The sequence below is a fragment of the Monoraphidium neglectum genome, assembly GCF_000611645.1.
Source record: "Monoraphidium neglectum strain SAG 48.87 unplaced genomic scaffold scaffold00030, whole genome shotgun sequence".
In the NCBI taxonomy this organism is placed as follows: Eukaryota; Viridiplantae; Chlorophyta; class Chlorophyceae; order Sphaeropleales; family Selenastraceae; genus Monoraphidium; species Monoraphidium neglectum.
In genome coordinates, this window is record NW_014013598.1 from 9,114 (window position 1) to 31,448 (window position 22,335).

Here is a 22,335-nt window from a genome sequence, read left to right on the forward strand (position 1 = left end):
TCGCATGAGGTATGAACTGCTGCAGGCCTGGAACTTGGATGCGCGTGCAGCGCTCTATCGGGACGCAAGCGAACTCTGACATTGGCCCCGCCCCAGGGGTGAGCGCTTCGCAATTTTTCGTGCGCCCTGCTTGAGGCTACAACCTTCTGTTGGCACGCCCCGCCGGCCCCCTCCCCCCTTCCCCGTGTCGCCAGGTGGCAGCTCGGCGCGATGCAGCACCTCGCCTCGCGCTTTGACCTGACCCGCGTGCCCATGGCGGGCGCCAGCGGCGGCGCCCTCTGCGCCGTCCTGGCGCGCTGCGGCGTCGACCCCGAGGTCGTGACTGAGTCGGCCTACCAGCTCTCATTGGACCATAACATCTGGGAGCGGCCCCTGGGGCTGGTCGGGGTGTGGGGCCGCATCATAGAGGCGTGGCTGGGGCAGCTGCTTCCGGAGGACGCAGCGGAGCGGTGCAGCGGCGGGCTGGGCGTGGTGGTGACGCGGCTGCCGAGCTGCAGGCAGGAGCTGATTGAGGAGTACGAGAGCAAGGTGGGCGCGCGCGCACACGTGCACACCTGCACGTGTGCCGTATGTGTGTTTTGGGGGGTGGGGATGATGCTGGGACGGGGGAGTGAGAGAAGCGGCGCCCCAGGGGCCCGGTAGGGGGGGGGGGTTAAGAGCTGGTGGCGCGGCTTGCTGGCTGCCTTTGGGTGGACTGCGGCTTGTGCGAGGGGCGTCAGGCCGCGCACTGGTGGGCCTTCCAGCCATGTGTTCAAAACCGCCTCGCCCTCTCCTTGCCCACCCGCTGCTCGCCTCACAATCGCCTTACATTTGGGTTGTCAACAACAACAGGAGGACCTCATCAACTGCTGCATGGCCAGCGCCCACGTACCCCTGCTGCTGGACCTGAAGATTAGCCGCCGCCTGCGGGGCGCAAAGTGCGTCGACGGGTCCTTCCCCGACTTCTTTACCAATGAGAACTCGCCCTACTTGTTGGTAGGGCCTCCCCCCGCCCGCCTGCTTGCGCGCTGCGTAGCTGCCCCTCGCCGACGTGTGCCAGTTTCTGATCCACGCGTGTCGCGGCCGGCCACCGCAGTCCACACAGGCGTGTTGCGTGTGCCGGACTCCTTTCAACCTGACAGCCGTCTTGACCTCCCTCCCCTCCACGCTCGGGCCGCACCTGCACTTGCACTACACATCGCACGCTCACTGCTCTCGCGCCCTGCCTTGGGCCCGTTCTCCTGCACCGGCAGCGCGGGGGCGCCCTGGTGTTTGACTACTTTCACGACCCCAACATAGTGCGCAACGGCCGCATGGACATGCTGCAGGTGGGTCGACCTGTCAGCACCGGCGCGAGCGCAGGCGCGTGCGCGGTCGCGGGCGCGGGCAGGCAGGGGCCATGACACGGCGGCCATCGGGCGGCTGCCGCGAGGAGCGCTGTTGGGGGGCGGGGGTTGTTGGGACACGCCTGTTCGCGGCCTCTGCACGGTGCCGCAATCCACGCACCCGCAGCAGTCACTTGTGAATCGGCCCCTACCTATAATGCTCGACCGCACACTCCCCTGACCCCGAGACCTCCCTCTGCACCACCCGCCACGATCACGCACGCGTCTTGCCCCCCTCTGTCCTCTCAACCCCTGGAAGCTCAAGGAGTACTCTGAGCTGAAGAAGATCGTGCGGCTGGGGGCGCACTATGCGCAGCGGCTCGAGGAGGAGGGGGCCTTCGAGCCGTACGACCTGGAGCCGGTCCTCAAGAAGGCCTAGGCGTTGGCGGCGGCACTCGCCTCTTTCCAAGCGCCCAGGAAGCGCTCGAAAGCGGCGTCCTGGAGCCATTTAATCAACACCCTGCGCACCAGACCGCGCAGGCAGATGCGTACTGGTTTGCAGCGCGTCTGTGTTGCTCCCCGTACTGCGCAGGAGCGAGAGGCTGTTTCGCGCGTGATTTGCAGCCAACATTGAGTCTTACGGGCTCCCCTGCTGCTGCAGCGCCACCGGAAGTGCCTGGCGCTGCACTTGAGAGCGGTCTGCTTGTGCGAAGTGTGGTGGTCACGCAGTCCACACGTTGCAGCTGCGAAGGGTGATGCTACACTTTTGACGGTCACACACCTGCATGTGCATTTGTCATACACGGGTGAGGCAGCTGTCAACGGGTTTGTGTGCTTTTGTGCCTGCTGATATGGCTGGCAGGCTAGCGAGTCCTTGTGCGCTTGCCCGCTTGAGGGAGTTGCACCTTTTCTTGCCTGGCCCTCTGGCCACGCGTACGAGGCCCTTTGTGAAGCGCTTCCTTCAAGCGGGCGCTCAGGGCGTTTTTAACTTGTGCATTCTTGCTCCGCTGCGCTGCGGCACATGAATCAAGCCTCTCCAGTATCCGACGCAGACAGAGCGCGCCTCCGGCCTGTTTACCCTCGCACATGACGACTAGTACAATTGATTTTGGTGTCGGCCCAACGCACCCGGCTTGAGGGTCACCCGATCTCACCACACACGTACGCCAGCAGGAGTGAGTGGTGTTCTTGTGGGCTGCGAGGCGTAGTTCTTGCCCACCTCATGTGCGGCGCCGTGCGCACGCATTCATTGTCTCTGGTTGTGGAGCGTCCGCTTTGCCCCCTGGGCGAGGGCATGGCTCGTATCACTCGTCACCAGGCGGTCCAAGCTCCTTTGCGTAGAACCTGCGTGCCGCTGCAGGTTGCGTGGCACGATGGCGCGTGGCTGCAGGTGGGGACTTGGATGCGAGCTCAATGCTGTGCGCTTCTCGCGCCCCACGTCGTATGGCGCTCTTCTTGCGCCTTCGCGCTCCTCCACAGGGGCGAGCGTGCAACATGGGCCCTTGCTTCAATCCAGAATGCTGTGAAAATGGCAGAGCGGCAGTCACCCGTGCTTGCGATGCATCTACTTCAGGCGATTGACCACCTGCATGATGCTTTCTGCAACCTCCGCTGTGGCTCATCAAGCAATCCAGCTGCTTCACTGCGTGCGCGATTCAGGCGTTTGATTGTGACCGCCTGAGGTGGGGCACTTGCGCTTGCGCCACCTGTTGTAACAATTGCATGTTTTTCAGTGGATTGGAAGTGGGGAGGCGAGGGGACATGAATGCCTTCATCGCCGGCCCCATCCACCACTCCCCTGTCAGCGACGTGCAGCAGAGTCGCTGCTATGGCAGGCGACTCTGCTGCACGTCGCTAACAGGGGAGTAGTGGTGGACGGGGTGAGCAACACCCCTGCACTCAGTTGCAAGACGCACGCACCAACCTGCCTGCTCAGTGGCTGATAGCGCCACTTTCACAGCTCTAGCCTGATCGTCTACCCGCGAAATGATTTCTCCAGCTGCAGATTCAGCATCGGTCCCTCGCACCACCCTTCCACGCAGCCCACAGCGCGCACACCCTCCACATCCTGAACTAATTTGCCAAGGTGGCCTGGTGGCTTGGAAATGCGAACCCCGGGGATGAATAGTGTCAAATTGCCGGTCTGGCCCTTGTCAGCATCGCTGCCCTCATGGCGGCCGCTGCCTACGCGTCGGGCCACCCACGCACCCGGCAGGGTGGTGAGCACACACAGCACATGCACTTAGTCAGCATTGCATTGCAGTGAAACGTGGCAGCAGTGGAGCCCAGGATTCCATACAGAGAGTGTATGACTGATGATGCAACATCTGGTGCAGTGGGAGGTGGTGGTGCAGTGCGATCGCCTCGGCCGAGCACCCCTGCAGCTGTTGAGCAGTGTACCCGGCTCGGTGCAAGTCGCCCGGATTGAGAATGAGCGCCCTTTTTTGCTCTGCGCTGGTATCGCTTTGCTGCCCGTTGCGATTTTGACTGGTGGTCACACCTTCTGTGACCACCCACCCATCATGCCGTCTGTGCACCCACCATCGCACACGCCTCATGCACACTCTATTCAACACCCACTGTCTGCCCCACAACCACACTGCCCTGCTGCTGAAAACAAAACCTCCAGAGGACGACATCTACTGAACCAACAGAGAAGCAAGGCAACATACGCATGAGACGTGCCATGGGCGCAGTCGAGCCTCAAATCAACCTGTGAGCTTGTTTGGGAGGGACCCTCACATGCATAATGTTGCCAGTTGGCCGGGGTGGGTTCGCAGCAGTGCACTCGTGCAGTCCTGCATATTGATGCAGAGACTGCAGTGGCGCAAACGGCACAACTTCAGGCGCACACCGTGTGTCAAATCATGTTGCAGGATGCACATGAGTGGACTCGATGAGAATCTGCTGTTGGAGTTGTGCAAGGGGTTGGGCCTGGAGTTGGCGCTAATTCGTTGTGCAACTCCTGCACAAGGAGTGACCTGGGCATCGCGTTAGTACCAGCAGTCCCCTTACCTCAGTGCAGTTTCCTTGGAGTGCTGTGATGCAACATAAAATTGACACATCGTTGCAGTCGGGGTTGCTGAAACCTTGTGCCAATTGATCGATGACCGTGATAGCAGCTCAGCCATCTGGCCAAGGGCGGTCAACGGTTGACTTGTTCTGATCCCGCCATCAACCGGCCATGCTGGCACACGTCGATGTAATCAATTCAGCACACTGATTGACACTGCACCAAAAGCTCTGCAGTGCTTGCAGGGCAGCTCAATGCGCGCATCGTTGCTGTGGCAGCTGCACACTCAGTGCGAGGCTCGCAACAGGATCGTGGCGATGCATTGCCCGCCGACAAATTGCAGGAGCATCATACATCGAAGGCATCATCCTGACATTCGAGGCGCCCTACATCTGGTCGTCCGCATCCGTCTGCTCCTCCATACAGCAGCGATGCAGCTCGTCCGCGGGCAGGCGCTTAGCGCCCAGCACAATGGCCGCACTGGCAGCGCCAGGTGATTATCAGTTATGCTATGAAACGACACAGAGGCCATGAACGGCCCCGTGCTGACGTTTCGCTCTGTGGTGCAGGATGGTCCCCTTCACCGTGGCGCCGGTCTCCAGCAGCAGCAGGGCTCGCAGAGTGCAGGTAAGAAACGCTCTATTGCCGCTGATATTTCGCGATGACAATGGCCGACGAAGACGCCTCTCGTCGCAGGTGCACGCTGGCAAGGGAAAGGGCCGCTTCAGGCAGTCGGTGGCCAACCCGCAGCAGCTTCAATCGCAGATGGTGGGTATCTTCCCACGCCCAGCTGACCGCCTTGTGCTGTGCTGCCGCCGCTCGCTTGCGTGCATTGTGCGCGCTGCTTGCTGCTTGCCGCGCCCACCACACGAACACCCAGCTCCGCATGCCCGGTGTTTTTCCATTCCACAGGTGCAGTCCATCCCACCGGTGGACCCGGAGAACGAGGAGTTTGTCATCTTCATCCGCGCCACCAGCGGGGTGAGTGCCTGAGACGCACGCGCGAATGTGCATTTTTTCCGCCGGATGCTTCGCCATTGACCGCGTTTGACTGGTGCGGCGCTGCTGCCACGCCCTCCGGCCGCTCCAATAGTGTCATCAGACCATGCTGACCTCCTCTACTACCACGCCTCGCGCGACCCGTCCCCGGCCCCACGCACCGGAAACCCAGTCCTACCAGCAGTGGATGAACATGTCGGTGGTGAAGGGCGGCTCCAGCGCCAACCTGCTCGTCAAGGGCATGGCCACTGAGTGGGGGCGCAAGCTGTACGCGCGCACGCTGCTGTCCAACATTGCGGGGTCCATCTACAAGGAGCGGGACGCGATCCTCAAGGGCCTCAGGGACAGCGTGCGGCAGCAGGTGCGGGGGTGCAGGTGTGCGGGCGCACGGCGCGTGAGGGCGCGCTCGTATCGAGTCTGGCAGGCGGGGTGAAGGCGCTGCCAGGCGGGAGGACACGTGTGGGCTTGAACTTTGCAGAGGATGGGGGAATTGCGCTGGCAGGGGATGGGTGTGGCGCCTATGGGTGTGGCAGGCAGCATGCGGCATGCGTGCCAGGAGAACGGCCAGCTGCAAAGCGGGTGGGCGAGAGGGTGCCAGGTCCAGTCGGCGAGCACGGCAAGCAAGCAGCTTTTCTGGACACCTGTTTGCAGGCAGCAGTCAGCCAGGCATGATGAGGCGGAGAGGGCCTGTCGGGTGCAGCAGAGGCGGTGACGGGGACGCGCGAGGCAGCGTTATCCACAAGAGCACGCCCGAGCGTCCGACAGCGGTGCTGATTGGATGCCCGTGCAATCCCCTATGTGGGGCAATGCCTCTGCTCACACATTCACGTACCTTCGCCCGTTGGGGGAAATGGCAGGTGTCACGCCAACGTCAACTCCACCCCATTCCCACCTGCCCATGGCCGCCCCTCAGATCCGCATGGGCGGCCCCAAGGTGATGGAGCCGTTGCTGAACGTTCCCGCCGCGGACTTTGAGTTCGCGATGAAGATCAGGGTGAGAGTGGTGGACATGGGCACGGCATCTGGTGACGGCCATGCATGCGCCGCACTTGCACATTGCAGCAAAGTCACAGCATGCGAGCGCACATGTACGCCCCCGCGCACAAGCACGGGTGTACGCTGCAGCCCAAGTACGCATGCGCTCGCCCATGCACGAGAGGGTGCGGCACTGACAGCATCACGTCATGCTGCGTCGTGCTGACCCCACCCAGGACAAGGCCAACCCCAAGGACTGGTCGAAGCCTGACAACCTCACCATCCTGCCCCCGGAGAGCGAGATCACCGCGCAGCCCCTGGACAGGGTGAGCAGCACTGTGCTGTCATTCCCTGTTTCAGGGGCGTGAATTCCGTAATCTGTGTGGCAGGCAGGCACTTGTATATTGTGTGGATTAGGGGCTGCTGTACACTGTTACTTCTGTGTCCATCACCATCAGTCAGCACAGGCTGGGCTGCATGCTGTCTTGTCCCTGATTTGCAATGGTGAAACCCCCTTCGAAGCCCGTCGTCGCACTCTCGCCCCGCAGTTCAAGGCGTTCTTCTCCGCCGACAACATCTCCTCCCTCTTCAAGTGAGCGCGGCAGCAGCAGCAGCGGCAGGGGCAGCAGCAGCATGAAGCAGCAGCGGGTGGCGGCGGGAGGCGCGGGGGGTCGCTGAAGTGGTGTCGCCAAGCTCCGCAGTTTTCGCGGCCGCCTCTTCTGGGCTTTCCCTGCGATTGAAGGGCGGCTTGGTTCGGTCTGCCTGCGTGAGCGGCGCATGTTTTTTTGGGCGTGGAGCGACTGAGAGTGGACAACAAAAACCTGTGTTATTTACACCGAGAGAGACGCAGACATTGTGGGGAGAGGCGGAGGGCCATGAGGGCTTTGAGGGATGTGGTCAATACAGAAGCATGCGGTTTCCTTGGCAGCGCCTGTTATTTACTCTCGCGAGAGCTGTAGGGCCCAGATTGTCAGCCCTGCGCATGAGCAGCGGCTTGCCGATCAGCTTGAGGGGAGCGGGCCGCCTGCGAACACGGCGGGGCTGGGCAGGGGCACCCGTCACAGGTGAAGGCCGACGTGCGAGTTGCGTGCAGCGCCGATGCCATGGCGCGCCGCCGCTGCTGCTCCGTTGCAAACCACGCCAGCCGCTGCTTTGCCAGGTCAGCCACAGCGGCTGCCGCCTCCGCGGCGCGCATGTTCGCAGCATGGCTGTCCTGCTCGCGGCGCATGGTGGCCAGCTCGCTCTCCTGTGGGCCCATGTGCGTGCAGAGCGCATGATTTTTGGCAGTGTCCAGGAAACAGGGAGAACACCGCATTATTGGCACAAACGCGTATGCATGGCTGCAGTTTGGCCTGTAACGCTGCGGTCCACCAGCTCACCCGCTGGCGCTCCGCCCGCCACGCGCAGAGCGCCTCCTCCCGCGCCGCCTGCTGCCGCGCCTCGGTCCGCCGCCGCCCCTCCTCCGCCGCCCGCCGCCGCCTCAGCTGCGCCGCTTTCCACGCGGCGAAGCATGATGGGTCAGAAAGTGGGACGCGCTCGGCGCGCTCCTGGGCGGCGAGTGCCTTGGGTTTGGCGATCTCGGCCAGGTGGCGCTGCGAGATGCGGGGCGCGGGGCGGTAGAGCTCCCGCAGCTCATGAGAGCTGGCCAGAACGGCCCTGGAGGTTGAAAAGGGAGGGGTTGAGTGCAAGTTTGTACGCATGCATGATGCCGCACAGGGACGGCAGACTGCGGACTGCAGTATACAGGAGCAGGCTCGGCGCGCGGACTGGAAAGCAAGCGCAGCGTCAGGCGCGCTCTGCGCGTGCGCTTGCCTGATATCCGCACGCACTGCCTGCGTGGTGGCCTCTGCGCCGTGCAACGAGTACGGGTTTGGAACAAAACCTAACGCCGCTGACTGTGGATTGCTGCCGGGGCTGGCGCTGCCGCTGCTTGCGCTCGGAGCGCTTGCGGCCGCGCCAGTGCTACTGTCGCAGCTCATCATCCCGTGTTCATACTATCATGCGTAATTACAGTAGTTGATTTGCAATGCGCGAATGGCACAGCATTTTGCAATGTCCGTTCGTGCACACGTTTGAAAAGGCGAGCTTCGACAGTGCGGCATTCTATACATGTTCATAACAGCGCGCTGCCAGTGCAAATCACATTTGGAGGCTGCGTTGGTGACAGGGTGGGCAATCCTTTGCAAGACCACCAGTGCAGCTGCCCAAGGGCAGCTTGAGCTGAGGTCAGCACTCCCACGTTGCGCCTCGTGCACAAACGTTGCTCGACGCTCCAAGTGGCAGGGCGAATAGTTCAGTGTTACAGCGGCCAGGTCAATGCTGGCCAGTTCACATAACCGTCAACACAAGTGCTGCCAAGTGTCAAGGGCTTTTGCTGGAAGGAAAAGCATACAAATAAACACAGGCACCATCCCGAAGAGCCGGCGCACCCGCACTACGCTGCTTTGTTCGCTGCCATCAGTCGTCCTTCCCCCTCTTCACGTTGCGCGGCGGCAGGTACACCGGCCGCGTCGGCTCCACCTTCGGCGGCTCCTGGGCCGCCCCCGCCGCCAGCCGCTCCTCGCGCCGCGCGGCCGCCAGCGCAAACGCGGCGCCGGGGCCGACGGCCAGCCCCTTGACCAGCACGCCGGCGGCCTTGACGACGCCGCACTCGGCGGCCGCGAAGATCACCGCCGCGCCCAGGAGTCCCAGGAAGTCAAACATCATGAAGTTGGCCGGCATGATGCGGGAGTCCCGCTTGGCAGCCACCGCGGCCAGCGACCGCCATGCGGCGCGCGCGTCCAGCTCGTGGGCGAGGAGGAGGTCGGCCGCCGCGGCCGCATGCATGATGAAGCCCACGAGCGCCGCGAAGCGCAGCGTCGAGGCGGCGGCCGCGTTGCCGGGCTGGCGGCCGCCAGGGGAGACCATCCAGAGGAGCGCCAGGCAGGGCAGCAGGAGGTTGAAGTTGACCACCACCTGGTGGGGCGTTTGACCGGCGGTATGGGGCAGGGAGCGGTGCGGTGAGAGTACCTCAGGAGTTGGATGAGGCGCTGGGGGGTCAACAGAAGTGAGTGTCCCCGGTGCACTGCTGAGAGGGGCAACGTTGTACCCGGGGCGAGCAGCTGCATACTCGACAGTGTGTTTGCCCAACAGCACAGCCGTTCTCTGCAACAGCGGCTTGCGCAGCAGCTGCTGACTGGAGGGCGGCGCACGTGCCGCTGCGCGGCGCCGGCGCCTGCAGACGTGACGCGCAAGGCCGGGGCTCGCCTGCAGCTGGGACGCCTCGGGCAGCAGCCGGGCCAGGACGAGCGGTGCCGTGAGGACGGCGGCCAGTGCGCAGGCCAGCCCGATGGCCGGCATCTGGGCAGGCGGAGATAAGAGCGTTTCTGGTTGATGGTGCTGACATAAGTTTTGAAGTGTATTTGCAAGAGGGGCGCACATCCAGGTCACCTGCGGCACCCCCGCTCATGTCGGCAGCTCCAACAAGGCGCGCACCCCCACTCCCCGCTCGTGATCGGCCGCCGCGCCGCGCGCGGGCTGCAGCCACCATGTACGACCGCCGGCACGCCCGCCCGCATGCCCCAGCCCACCTTGCCGGCTGGCAGGAAGGCGCCCTCGACCCTGCGCCGCGTGAGCAGCAGGTACGAAGGCACCCACAGGAAGGGCAGCGCCACGCTGATGCCCAGCAGCTGCGAGACGGCCAGCACCACGGCAGAGCCCTTCACGAGCCCGCGGGCGGAGGAGCGGCAGTCTTCGATGCCCATGACGGCCATGAACGCGATCGCGACCTCCAGGGTTTTCAAGACCTGGGGTCGGTGAGGTTCGAGCCAGGTTCTTATGGGGTGTTCAGTTCGCGGGTGGTTTGCGGAGTCACCCTGCCAACCCAGAGAATGCCATGCATTCACTCCGGCGTTGTCCCTGCGTTGTCCTTTCGTTGTCCTTGCGCACACATGACATGGAAACCAGAGGCGTCGCAGAGGGGTACGAAGGGGAGAGGCGCGCCGCCGCGTGGCTCACGAAGAAGCGGCCGGCGGGGGTGGACACGCAGTCCAGGAAGAAGGGCGTCAGGATGCAGTGGAACCCGTCCAGGAACGAGTTGCCCAGCTTCAGGTGCGGCGGGGGCGCCGTCGCGGGCGACCCGTTGAGGCCGCACGCGTCCTGCGGGTGGGCGTTGGTGGGGTGGCCAAGGGGGCAGGGGGGCAGTCCGATTACAATGCAACGCGAGACACGGCGCGGCGCCGTGGAGCGAGCCTGCCAGCTGCGAGCGTTCGACATCTGTGATGCTGGTGGCTGCATGGTTGACAACAATGAATCCGTTGCTCGTGATTGGCCCCAGTAAGGACCCCGAGTGTGCTGTAACGTGCAACCACCGCACTGGGTGGCACATGTGCGCATCCCCACATGGTGCGCTGCTGCTGCTGCGCCAACCGCACCTTCAGCGGCTCCATGTATGCCTGCAGGTTGAAGTTAAAGTGGTAGAACACTGCCGATGCCATCGTCATCGAAATGGCCGACAGCACGATCGACTGCAACAGGGACGGAGCCATGATAACAGATCTATAGATGATCGAACAAGTCAACAGTCGAGTGAATTCGCTTTGCCAATATGAAGTCTGTGCTACTGATTGGACGCCAGCTATCACATACACATCGGCACCTGCTGCAATGTCTGTTGTTTTGCGCCACCCGCCGGTGCCGCACTACAGCTGATGGTGCCAGCGGCATGCAATAGAGCACGTCATCGGAGAACCAGCAAGATGCATCGTGCAGGGCTAAGGCGAATTCTCCAAAAGTACGCGATGGGTGAGTTTGTGTTGTGTTACCATGAGCGTGATGGAAGGCTCACCACGATGGTGTGACTGCTGCTAGATAGTTTGATGACAAGCCGAATCATTTGTTGGTTGAGCAAGAGCCACAACTGATATGCAGCGTGGCGCCACATGTCAAGCCAATTTCATGCAAATAAGGTGTACTCAAAGGCGCATGTATGTGGGGAAGGCACATGGGGTGTGATAACCATGAAGTGATTGGCTTGACAAGGAGTGCGTGATTTTATCGTACAGTACAAGCGCGCGGCGCAATCACTCTCCAAGCCTGCTTGGACTCCGCAATGGAAACTCAAGTTGTGCCAAGTTCCAAGTACATGAATACGCTCCAACGCTTGTTTTAGCCACCCCGCTATCCAAAGAAGGACAATATTGGCGGCAAGGGTAAGTTGAACGAAAACCACGGCGTCCGGACGGCAATCGACGGCGGGCTGGGGGCCACAGGCGGCGGCGGCGGCGGCGGCCCTCCGCAGAGCACGTCCCGCGTGACGCCCGGCCTCCACAGCGCTGCCGCGCTGCCTGCGTGCGTCAGTGTGGCAAGGCCCCAGCTGAACTCCTGATAGTCTACAGGGTAGCGCACCAATAGGGCGGCGGTTTCGGGCAATTTCATGCCCAACCGACCCACATAGTGATTGTACCCAATCTCGAAGCCGGTTGGCAAGTACCTGGTGCGTAGGGTGGGTGAAGGGTGGTTGATTTGCTGGCCTCAGCTTGCCCAGGCGCCACGCTGTGCACAGCTTTCTGAGCAGGCATGGCCTCCGACAAAGGGTCCACGATTCGTGATTCCGCGCGCCCAGGGGGCCCTTTACCCTTGGTTCGGACCGGGTTCAGCCATAAAACAATTGACCACACTCACTTGGCACCAAGGACGTACTTGGCCCCGCCCGCCAGGTCGGAGCACTTGGCCCCGCTCGTCGCGTTGAAAGACGCCCACCGCTGCGTCTCCGGCCCCCACCGCCACGCGCACCCCGCAGGCGCGGCGGGCATTGACGAGAAGAGCTTGAAGCCGCCGGGCAGCATGGACGCGTCGCGCTTGTCCCACGCGTTCACGATGCGCGCGTGCAACTCCAGCGCCGATGCCAGAGCGTAGCCGTTCGCCCCGTACTCGTCCGTATCTTGCGCCCACGCTGCCTCGGCCGCCTGCACCAGGCTGCCCAGGCCAAACAGCGTGTGGTATATGTCTCTGAAAGTCTCAGTGGATTCCCCAAGAATCCGTCCGGCCGCGTATTCGCCGCGGCCCCACTTGAGGTAGGAGTTCACTGTGGCGCGGTACAGCTCGACGCCCTTGTCGTACCGCGCCCTGTCGTCCGACAGCACACCAAGCGCGACCATGCAGTCGGCGCAGGCGGCATGCCAGTTGCCGTACCTGGCAGGGGGTTCAAGAGGGCCAGTCGGGGCGGCGCATGCACGGATCAGGTTTATTCAGTTGCACATGTAGGCCGAATCCTGTTTGTGTGCTTGTTTTGCATTGCTGGAGCGCAGTGGGCGGCCCGACCACCCAGATTCTCAAGTCAACTCTCAACCTTGCATCCCCACCTAGTTGTCTTGTCAAGTGCTTGACACCGCCCACCGGTTATCCAAAAGAAAGCTGCTGGCCTGCAAATCTGCCCAGCAAGCAGGAACTGCATGCTAGCTCACATCAGCTTGCGCGTGTCCGAGCCCTTTGGGTAGGCCGACATGACATATGCAAAATAGTCGACGTTTGGCATGAGCCGCGCGTTCGCCCACGCCACAAACGCGCTCAGGTCCGACTGCCGGAACCCTGGCCACGACGCGCGCAGCACCTCCATCGCCCTGGACATTGCCGCGCAGCCCCTGCGACCAGTGGTGGCGCGTGAGTTGAGGCTTCCAGCGTCAGCAGTTGGCAAGCCGGAGCGCGATGACGCAGGGCAAGCCCAGTGCGTGCATGTGCATACACAAGGCAATGCAACCGAGCGGCCGCACCCTGCATCGAGGACGCAGCCACCGTCGCGGGCGCCCCTTGCCCATTGTGACACGCCTGTCCCCTCCCCCACATCCCAACCTCATCACTGGAAGAAACGCACCACGCCGCCTCGAGCGGCCCATTGGTCGTCTTCACCCCAAATTCACGATTTTTGGTGCTCCAAGCTGTGAGAATGGCGGCTGCCTGGGCGGCGTGCCGTGCATCGCCGGTCGCGACGTAGGCGAGCGCTGATTTGTACGCCATGGTTCCATCAAGCTCGACAAATGCAGTGTGGCCGCACTGAGCCAGGGGCGCGCCAGTGGGGTAGGCGGCCGGGCAGGTGGAGGTGTTGGCAATGATGCCGCCTGCGAGCATCCCAGCAAGAGGGGGTGTTGCTGGGCACTCGCAACAACTTGAAACTTTCCTGCTTCGACTACAAAGCAAGCAGCCTTGTGAACGTCAGTGGCCAAGCGCCAGCAACCTATGTCATGTATGCCAGCAACCTGCTCCCGGGTGCCTTCGACAAGTGACATCAGCGTACAATCGCCCTCACCAATGTCCACACGCAGCACCTCCATCGGATAAGGGCCGCCGTAGCCCTCCGCCGGCGTGTCTGTTGGCGGGTGCCAGCCGCTGCTGCCCTTCACGTTGCGCGGCACCCAACGGCCCTGCGGCGCAGGGCAATGGTTGGAGCACGTGGCACAACGCCACGAGCGTGCCAAATGGCCGCGTCGTGGGTTGTGCTGTGGCGTGCTCCTCGCTCACTTCAGGCACGCTTGCAGTGTGTGGTTAACCCTGGTAGAAGAACAATCGATTCCACAACAAGTCCCGAAACCCAATAGTAGCACCCTCAACCCCAAATTGGCAATTCCTTGCACCTACCGTCAACAGACTGTCGCGAGCCGCCGCCTGAAGGGGCGCCTGCTGCTCCAGCCTCCACTGCAGAGTTCCAAGCTCTCCCGCACCCGCGTAGCCGCCAGGATGCGCAAAGGGCGCCGCCCCAGTGCCACTGGATTTCCCTTTGCTGGCGCCAGACCCGCTGTCGCCGCTGCTACTCTCGCTGCCGCCGCTCTGCAGAGCCGCCACGCGGTTGCGGTGTGGGGGGGTGGAAAGCTCCAGGGCTTTCCGCTTGACAGCTCGTATCAGGTCGCGAGTCAGGGGCGGCACCTGCTGCGAGACAACCTTCACCTGTGGCGGTCGCAATGGAGTAAGCGCCCAGGCATTGTGGACGGCTGTCGAGCGTTAATGCGCACGATTTATGTTGGCGTTGGCGTTGATTCAGGGCGGCCCTGATCGCAAAAGCGCACTTGCGTGGCACCATCGCTTCATTGTCCCCTTGTAAGAACCGCTTACTTGCGTGCCACCAGCTTCGTCTTGTGTAAACACTGGGACATCCGCCGACGCAGCTGTCAGGCACTCGCCAAAGCGCCAGTCGATGGCACCGCTGAACGGCCCGCCCGCCTCCATCACCGCCAGATCTGGGCGGGACACCTCTTGCGCCGCACCCTTCTGCTGCAGCGCCGCCGCATAGACCATCGCCGCCGCGGCCGCCGGCAGCGGCCTGTTTGCGCTGCAGCAGGCGGCGAGGCGCTTGGTGGCGTTCACCGGGATGTCGCTGCAAAGAACGATCTGCCACTCGCTGCGGCAGGCTGCGGCGGCGGCGACCTGTGCGTTGGCGATAGGGCAGGGGGTCCTGGCAATGTCTGTCGTGACGTGTTCACCCACAGTCCCTTTCCATCATGCTTCAAATTTGTAGTAGCCAAGTTGTATCAATTGCTATCACCCGGTCAACCACAGCACTTGCCGCCCGCACCCTGCTAATATCAGCTTGCGCCATGTTCGCCCAGAGCACTGCCGCCGCGCAACAGAGCAACAGCATGGTGCTCCTTGGTGTTCGGTGTTTCCAATTCATACTCGAATTCTGTGTTTCTACTTCACGATCACTGTGCGTTTTCAGCCGCGGGCTTTGATCGCACTGCGATTGACAACCGCCCGCGGGGAACAGCTACAGTCCAAATTATGAGGTACAGCGTTTATGCTATCGAAAAGTGGAGATAAGATTTATTTTTCACAAATATAGGCGGAATGACTCGCTGCCAGCGGGGGTGGGCAGCAAGCTGCCAGTGTTGAAGTGTCACGCCTAGCGCCCGCCCCCCGCGGCACCTGCCGTGCTCGCACCTCTGCTGGCCTGCTGCAAGGCAAACGTTAAACTGCACAAGTCACTCGCACATAGTTGCCCCCCTAGACCGTCATCCTGATGTATAAGAATAACAGCCCTGCATGCATGGCCAGCAGCCCACCATGTGGTCGCATCAATGGTCGCCAAAAGAGGCTTCTAGTTGCCAAGTGACCAGGACCATCAGCTTGCTGCTTTGGGGCTGCCAGGCTGCCCTGCCCATGCCAAAAGCTGACACAAAGTGCAAGTGTGAGGTGGGCGAGAAGATTGGTTGGAGGTGTTTTGAAAACACGTGGCCGTCGCATAGACATCACCACATTGCTGTAGCTTTGGGATGTGCTATTGCCGCCGCTGCTGCTGCTGCTGCTGCTGCTGCTGCTGCTGCTGCTGCTGCCACCGCCCAGCTTGGCCAACACCGTCACTCGCCCGCTGCATCGTGAGGGTGCTGTTCTACATGCGGGTGCAGAGTGCATGAGTGTTGAGCGCGCCCGCTCAGGCACTCCTCCACATTACAACAATTACGCGGAACGGCGCCTGGGTCACCAGTGTGACAACCACTAGTGACCACATCTTCCTGTAGTGTGAGCTGCCCGCCGCAACTCGATTGCGATGGCCGGCACGCACACACACATCCCCTGGTGTTGATTGCACCCAGGTGCGCTCAGGTGATTTATCATACGAGTCCCAGTAGGGCGGTTACTTCGGAGATCCCCCACTCGCTTTGTGCACGCTGCTGATTGCCGCTTGCCACGGCGCCACCCCAGTGAGATGGTGATGACCGACTAGAAGTTGAGGGTGACCGAGGGATGCTCTCACTTTGAATCACAAACTTTCGTGACACGATGGATCCAGCATTCCAGCCACCCCAGTATCTCCGAGCACGCCCACACGGGGGTCAGCATACGCAAGGGTGAGCGCCTGTCCGGCGCAGCTGCACGCTTGATAATCAAGTCCAACTGCGCAGTCCAAAGACGGTCCGGATCGAGGGGCGCCTGCAGCACCCAGTCACAATCATATAGAGGAATCTGCAGATTGGTTGTAGAATGGGGGGAGCGCGGGCCCTGCCAACACTGACACAAGCGCCATGGTCTTACGGCGCAGTCTGTGTCGGATGGTCCGCCCAAGTCTTCCCGCCCTGGCTCCCGCTGCTGCGCTAGGTGACATGCACAGCGCTGGCCTTATATGAGGGGTTTGCTTTGATGTCAGCATTCTATTGTGTACTTCACCGCAATAACACAGCCATACGGACCCCCCACTGGGCTCGATGCTGGGGGTAATCGAAAGGGACGGCTGCTCATGCCCTGAGACAGGCGTAGAAACACATTGCCACAGCTCGCCGCGTGCCGCCTATAGCCGCACATACCCGCGTCTGACAGAAACATTGAATTCCACACAGGTGCCAACCCGGTCTATGGAGGGCCACGCCGTCCGGCCACCCCTCCCGTGACAAAGGCCTTGTCGGTGTGTCACGAAGCGTGGTCAGAATCTGGGGGCCGGGAAGCTTGGTAAGCACCGCTACGAGTATAAAACGCGTATTAATTTCTACCATTTTCATCCACCACGCCCACCCACGCCTACCCAGTCCATCGCTCCCGCTCCTCAGGTGGGCACAGTCGTCTGGGATGTTACATGGTGCTCGAAGCGATCGTACTAAGCATCAGATCAGGCTTCAGGCAAAACTTTGTGCGCTTCCGCCCCATACACCACAACCCCGCCCCCCCCCATCCTGCGACACGACCTCAGCTGTTGTTTCAACGCTCTGCCCCCTACTTCCTGCTCCCCAACACGCACAGGCTTCACCACCTCACCCTTCACAATGGCTCGCATCCTCTCCGTGGCCACCCTGGCCGTGTTCCTCCTGGCCGCGCCCGCCCTTGCGGCCCGCGACCTCAAGCAGCTGGGCGCCGTCACCGGCGCCGTCAACGGCCTCCTGGGCACGGTGGGCAACACCGTTGGTGGCCTCCCCGTTGTCGGCCCCGTTGTTGGCCCTGTAGTCGGCACCGTCGGCGGCACCGTGGGCGGCCTGCTCAACACGGTTGGCGGTGTTGTTAACACCGCCACCGGCGTCGTGGGCAGCCTCCCCGTCGCCGGCCCCGTCGTCGCCCCTGTCCTCAACACCGTCACAAACACCCTGGGCGGCGTGGTCGGCACCGTGGGCGGCGTCGCCAACACGGCCACCGGCCTTGTTGGCGGCCTGACCGGCGGTCTGACCGGCGGCCTGCTCGGTGGCGTGACCGGCGGCCTGCTGGGCTGATTGCACGATGTTGACTTTGTGATTGTCCTCAAACATACATGTGTCATGTGTTGAACCATCATCCTGTACCTTGCGATGTAGACCTGATATCAAGAATGGCATGCACACACAGCCCTTTTGCTTTGTGAGACTGCCCGTAATGTCAGGCTTGCGCTGTCATCTGTGGTCCATTGCCGCGGCTGAGTGGCAACCACACCTTGTAACCCTATGGACACAACCAGCGCTCCTGATCATATGTGGCGCGTTGCACGTGCTGATCAGCTCACGACATCCTAGCTGCCCAACTAGCTGCCTGTGCACCTGCGCAGCCCAGTCAAAGCCGTGGCCAGTGCGTCAGGTCCAGATGCTGCCATTGCAACGAGATGCACCAACGCCTGCAGCCACAGTGTTGATGAAGCCACTGCTCAGCTGTCTGGACAGCATGCCGCAGCACACAGCATGCAGCAGCAGCTCATGCATAGACTCGCAAGCGAGCGTCCAGGCGTAAGCGTCACCTAGCCTGCCTCAAGCAATTGCTTCAGGGGTTGTCGTTAATTGACCAGAGACTCGTGCTCAGGTTACATGACCCCAACAGCTGTTGGTGATACGGATGAAAGGTGTTTGGGCCCTCCAAACGCCCCTGCCCACCTCTGCACTCCCAAAAGCTCGACACGCGTAGCTGCGGCTCCGCGTCGGCTCATCCCCCGCTGGTGCGGTTGCTGCATCTACACATCACAACAAAAAAACGTCAGGTGGGCGAACGAACCTTCTTCGAACAATGCACATCAGGCCAACAGGCCCTCTGCTACTTTGGAAAATGCAGGCTGGAGAAGGCCTGAACATGTGGTTGAATGCCAGCACCTTGGAGCACAGCTTCAAAGCGAGGTGTACTGTCGCAAACCAACGTCAATCCTAAAGCGCACCGACGAAGCAGACTACGAACGCCGCCGCCAGAAAATCAAACTCAGCCGGCCCAGGCCAGGCCTCTTTGATTGAGGCGAGAGGGCTGCAGATGTGTTGATGTTCCCTGCAACAACAAGTAATGGGGCTTGCCGTGCGGCATGGTGCGGTTTCAGGGGATGCAGGGGTCTGCCAGCCAGCCAGGCTTGCCTTGGGACCGCCGGCAAGACACCCAACAAGGTAAACCCAAAGGTGCTCCATGGCAACCTTGAGCACGCGCACCACCCCAACAGCAATTCCATGCAGTGTGCTGCAAGTGCTTTGAGCGTGTCGATGCCAGGCAGAGGCGGGTCCCACCGGTGTTGCGGTGCAAGGAAAGGCCAAGACACGCGGTTGAGTTGAGTTGAGAACTGGCAGGAGCGCCCTTTCAAGGTTGGGCTTGCTCCCTGGCGTTGCCGTCCCCAAGACATTGTCAAAAGGACCAGCCCTCGCAACTTGCAACAGAGTGCGGCGCGTCATATGCATTAAATCCTGTGCAGTGCCCATGCACACCCCTTACTGAGAGGTCCATGGTCCTCGTGTGCCCGGTTGAGTGGCTGCATGCTCAGCAGCCACATAATACCCTGGATCAAGAAGCTGCCAAGCTTCTTGTCGCGTGCATCACCTCGCATGCCACCACAACCACAACTAGGAGGGCCGCAAGATGCTTGCCGTGGCGCACTACGACCTTGGGATCAGCGGCTCACATTGTGGTGCCGACCATGCGCAGCTGCACCGAGCAGAGCACAAAGTCACTTCAGTGTGTTCAGTGTATGAATCAACGGCATGCGCAATGCGCAGTGCTGCATGCCGCACGGGCAGCAGCGCAGCCCTGAGTGTTGAGCAGCCACAGCTTGGCATGATAATGCAGCAGGTGAATGTCCAGATGGTGTTGGGATGGGGGGCTGTGCAGAGATGGAGGCCGTCAATGAGTCATCAATGATGGGGCCCAAGAGAGTCATGACGCAAGGCGACCACAATGTGTTCAGTGCGACAGGCAACAGCTGCTGGCGTGCCGTGCCTGGAAAATGATGCATCGCTGCGTGAACGCCCACGCCTCGGCGCGTACACATCAATGGCACCATCTACAGTCGGCCTGCTGCGAGCGAAACGCGGCCCATGCGCACGCATGCGCAAGGCTCGTGCAGTGAGTATGGCTGGCTTGCGCAGGCCGTCAGCGTGCCTGCCATGCGATGCAGGATGACTGTGTTGACAAAGCCCCAGTTGGTCAAAACGTTTGAATCTGAGTTGCCCCAGTTGGCATGTGCGTGAGGAATGCTGGCCGATGTTGGCAGGTGGATGTCCCGCAGCCTCCAGAGCACGTCCGAGGTTGTGTCAGCGCGCCAGGGGTGAACTGGGCGAGGCGCCGCTCTGCGACTCCGAGGTCCCGTCACCGCCCGCTGCCACGTAAATCCATGTGGTGCGGTTGGGGCCGTCTTCCGCGTCGGCTTCGTCCTTCACAGCGTCCCTGATATCCTGTATGGCGATCTCCTTGAGATCATCGGGGGATTCGAGGTAAGCTGCCAACGCGGGGGCCGTCAGGGCGACCTCAAAGCCCAAGGCCTGGCCTGTAGGGATTGTTAGCAGTGTGAGGCGTGTATGTGGGGGCTCAGTGTGCGCATAAACATCGGGCGGATGGCCCGTGCTATATCGCACAGGCAGGTTGGTAGATAGCGACACGCAGCCCAACCTGTCATCCTTGCAAGCATGCTAATTTTGCAGGCATGTCGGCAGCACAATTGCCATGTTGTCTGTCCTTGGATCTCACCGCTGTGGTGTCTCAAAGGCATGCTCTTAGAAACCTGCAGCCCTTGGACGCCATCAGCTGCAAGGATCTGGCCTGCGCCACCGATGGTACCGTTTTTTACGCACGCCATCACGCAGAGGGCGGCGCTCGCCCCAAAGAGTGCGGCGGCGACAAAGCCTGCGGAAGGGTGCGGGCGATAAGGGTGCACAAGGCGTCGAAGGGCAAAACACACGGTGTTGCTGTCCAGGCACGAGCATACATGTGCCGGATATGCATCCAGCTTGTCTCCACTGCATGCGCGTGCGTGTGGATGTGATTTGACACACATGAGTGCACACAAGGTGTGGCCCGCCTGGCTGTGCCTGACAATAAAGCACGCAAGACCCTGCACTATGATAGCACCACACACCTGACACTCCGCCGGCGTTACGAGCGGTGCATGCCCCATGCCTCAACGGACTGTAAGAGCCACCAGAGGGCGCCGCCTCTGCGCTAGCGCCGGGCGCAGCGACGTTCGGCGCCTGCGACGCTCCGTTGCTGCTGCCGTTGCCGCTGCCAGCGGGCGCCGCCGTCATCGGGAGCGGCCAGGGTTCAGGGTTCGGGGCCACAGTGGCGCCCGGCCCATCAGCCAGCAGACGCCGTGGTGCTGCTAAGGCGTCGTTCCCGCCGCTGCGCGCCGTCGCAGCGTCAGCGGCCGCGGGCGATGAGACGCCCGAGGCGCAGGCGGGACCGGTGCCGGCCAGGAAGACAGCCGAGGCACAGGCGAGCATGATGCTGAGTATGAGAGAGGCGACCGCCGCCAGTAGGGTGCTGCTAAGGGCACGCAAAGGGTGCGGGGAGGGGGGGCAAGGACGTGGGCGAGGCCTGTGGGTGACAGTCTGAGCGGGTGGAGCAAGCAAACGGTGGGGCGCGCCCTGCTGACATGCAGACATGCGACACTGTGCAGGCTGGGGCGGCGCCGCGCGCACCATTTGAAGCGCCGCGCAGCCACGTTGCAGCAGCGGTCGCAGGGGGTGACTAAGTCAGCAACGCCCAGCGCCACAGCAGCGGCCGCGCCGCAGGCAGCACCAACAGCGGCCACTATCCCCGTCCATTCGGGTGCAAAGAAAAGGGCTGCAACAAACAGTCCAATGCACGCTGCAGCCTGCGTTGTTTGCGAAGCATTAGCGCGGGCAAGTGAGCCACCTCGGCGGCCCACCGAGCGCGAGCTGGCATGGACGCTCCGGGCGTACCAGCCGCCATCGTCGGGCGACGCGGCACCAATGGCAGGGCCAGGCGCGTGTACTCGTTGCAACCTGACACAATGTGCTGCATACCTGGGCGAAACGCAGGCCGGCGTTCACCCGGGCGACAGAATGGATCTGAAACATTGGCAATGTGTACGGTTCTGTTGTGTTCTTGCCCCAGGCTATCTGGTGATGGGTTATTGACAATGATGAATGGTGAGACTTCACCCGCTAGCAGCACAAGCCGAGCACGATTCAAGCTGCGTGGTCAGGGTCAGACTGACGGCTCAACGCAGTGTGTGAGGCAAGAATGTGTTTTTCTTCAAATAGCAATACGGTACGGAAGGCACCCTGTCCATCATGTCAGCGAGCCACTGCCAGCGTCCCTGCGCACTTTGGAGCGGCCGCCCCACGATGTCAACGGACACCGCGAGGCGCTGCGCAGGGCAGGCGCTTGGCAAGCGTTCGGCCGCAGGATTCCGCAGCATGGAGTGAAACAAGGCTTCGTGGATAAGCACTCGCTCATCCCCCCGCAAGCGGGAAGATGAGCAAGACAGGGATCAAGAACCGGGGGCCCCAGGGTGCGGGCGAGGCCAGTAGTAGGGGGGCGCATAAAGGGCATGCTGCGCGGGCAGAGGGGCGCATGAGGCGCACACAAGGTTTTTAGGGGGGATGTCAAGCCACAGTTCCAGCTTCAGGCCAAGGGCCGTGCCAAGGCTCAGTATGTAGGCAGCCTGCCTAAGGCAGGCGTAGCTTTGAAGCGCCCGCATCAAGCAGGGGGGTCCGGGGGGGCGCGAGCCCACCCGGCCGTGGCTCGGCATCCCTGCATGGCTCACAAGCATGCATGCATGCGAACGGAACGCCTTCAAAGTCACCCGACTGCACACCCCGGCCCTACGGTGCCACCAGACGTTGTTAGCGCCGCAGCGCGTGCACCACAGGAACTGTGGCTGAACTAAGGGTCACGTGACCGCATGCAAACGGTTTAATCTTG

The 22,335-nt window shown here is 62.0% G+C and overlaps 5 protein-coding genes across 5 annotated transcripts; 3 read left to right on the top strand and 2 right to left on the bottom strand.

Annotated features, from left to right (window-relative positions):
• Nucleotides 1-210: 210 nt before the first annotated feature.
• On the top strand, nt 211-1,743 carry MNEG_0379 (hypothetical protein; the record flags this gene model as incomplete). The annotated part of the gene is made up of 4 exons (XM_014051129.1): nt 211-528; nt 832-975; nt 1,233-1,307; nt 1,624-1,743. The coding sequence occupies 4 exons, from the start codon at nt 211-213 to the stop codon at nt 1,741-1,743; spliced, it is 657 nt and encodes a 218-aa protein (XP_013906583.1).
• A 3,339-nt stretch (nt 1,744-5,082) lies between these two features.
• MNEG_0380 (hypothetical protein) lies at nt 5,083-6,887 on the top strand (the record flags this gene model as incomplete). The annotated part of the gene is made up of 6 exons (XM_014051130.1): nt 5,083-5,085; nt 5,230-5,298; nt 5,489-5,677; nt 6,230-6,310; nt 6,528-6,617; nt 6,840-6,887. 6 exons carry the CDS (start codon nt 5,083-5,085, stop codon nt 6,885-6,887), a joined length of 480 nt encoding a protein of 159 aa, XP_013906584.1.
• A 1,861-nt stretch (nt 6,888-8,748) lies between these two features.
• MNEG_0381 (hypothetical protein) lies at nt 8,749-10,817 on the bottom strand (the record flags this gene model as incomplete). The annotated part of the gene is made up of 5 exons (XM_014051131.1): nt 8,749-9,246; nt 9,514-9,630; nt 9,861-10,076; nt 10,234-10,428; nt 10,704-10,817. 5 exons carry the CDS (start codon nt 10,815-10,817, stop codon nt 8,749-8,751), a joined length of 1,140 nt encoding a protein of 379 aa, XP_013906585.1.
• A 1,131-nt stretch (nt 10,818-11,948) lies between these two features.
• On the bottom strand, nt 11,949-14,857 carry MNEG_0382 (hypothetical protein; the record flags this gene model as incomplete). Its single annotated transcript, XM_014051132.1, has 7 exons — nt 11,949-12,462; nt 12,735-12,911; nt 13,142-13,385; nt 13,574-13,688; nt 13,903-14,208; nt 14,374-14,685; nt 14,834-14,857. The coding sequence occupies 7 exons, from the start codon at nt 14,855-14,857 to the stop codon at nt 11,949-11,951; spliced, it is 1,692 nt and encodes a 563-aa protein (XP_013906586.1).
• Nucleotides 14,858-17,012: 2,155 nt separating this feature from the next.
• On the top strand, nt 17,013-17,450 carry MNEG_0383 (hypothetical protein; the record flags this gene model as incomplete). The annotated part of the gene is made up of 1 exon (XM_014051133.1): nt 17,013-17,450. The coding sequence occupies one exon, from the start codon at nt 17,013-17,015 to the stop codon at nt 17,448-17,450; it is 438 nt and encodes a 145-aa protein (XP_013906587.1).
• Nucleotides 17,451-22,335: the final 4,885 nt, after the last annotated feature.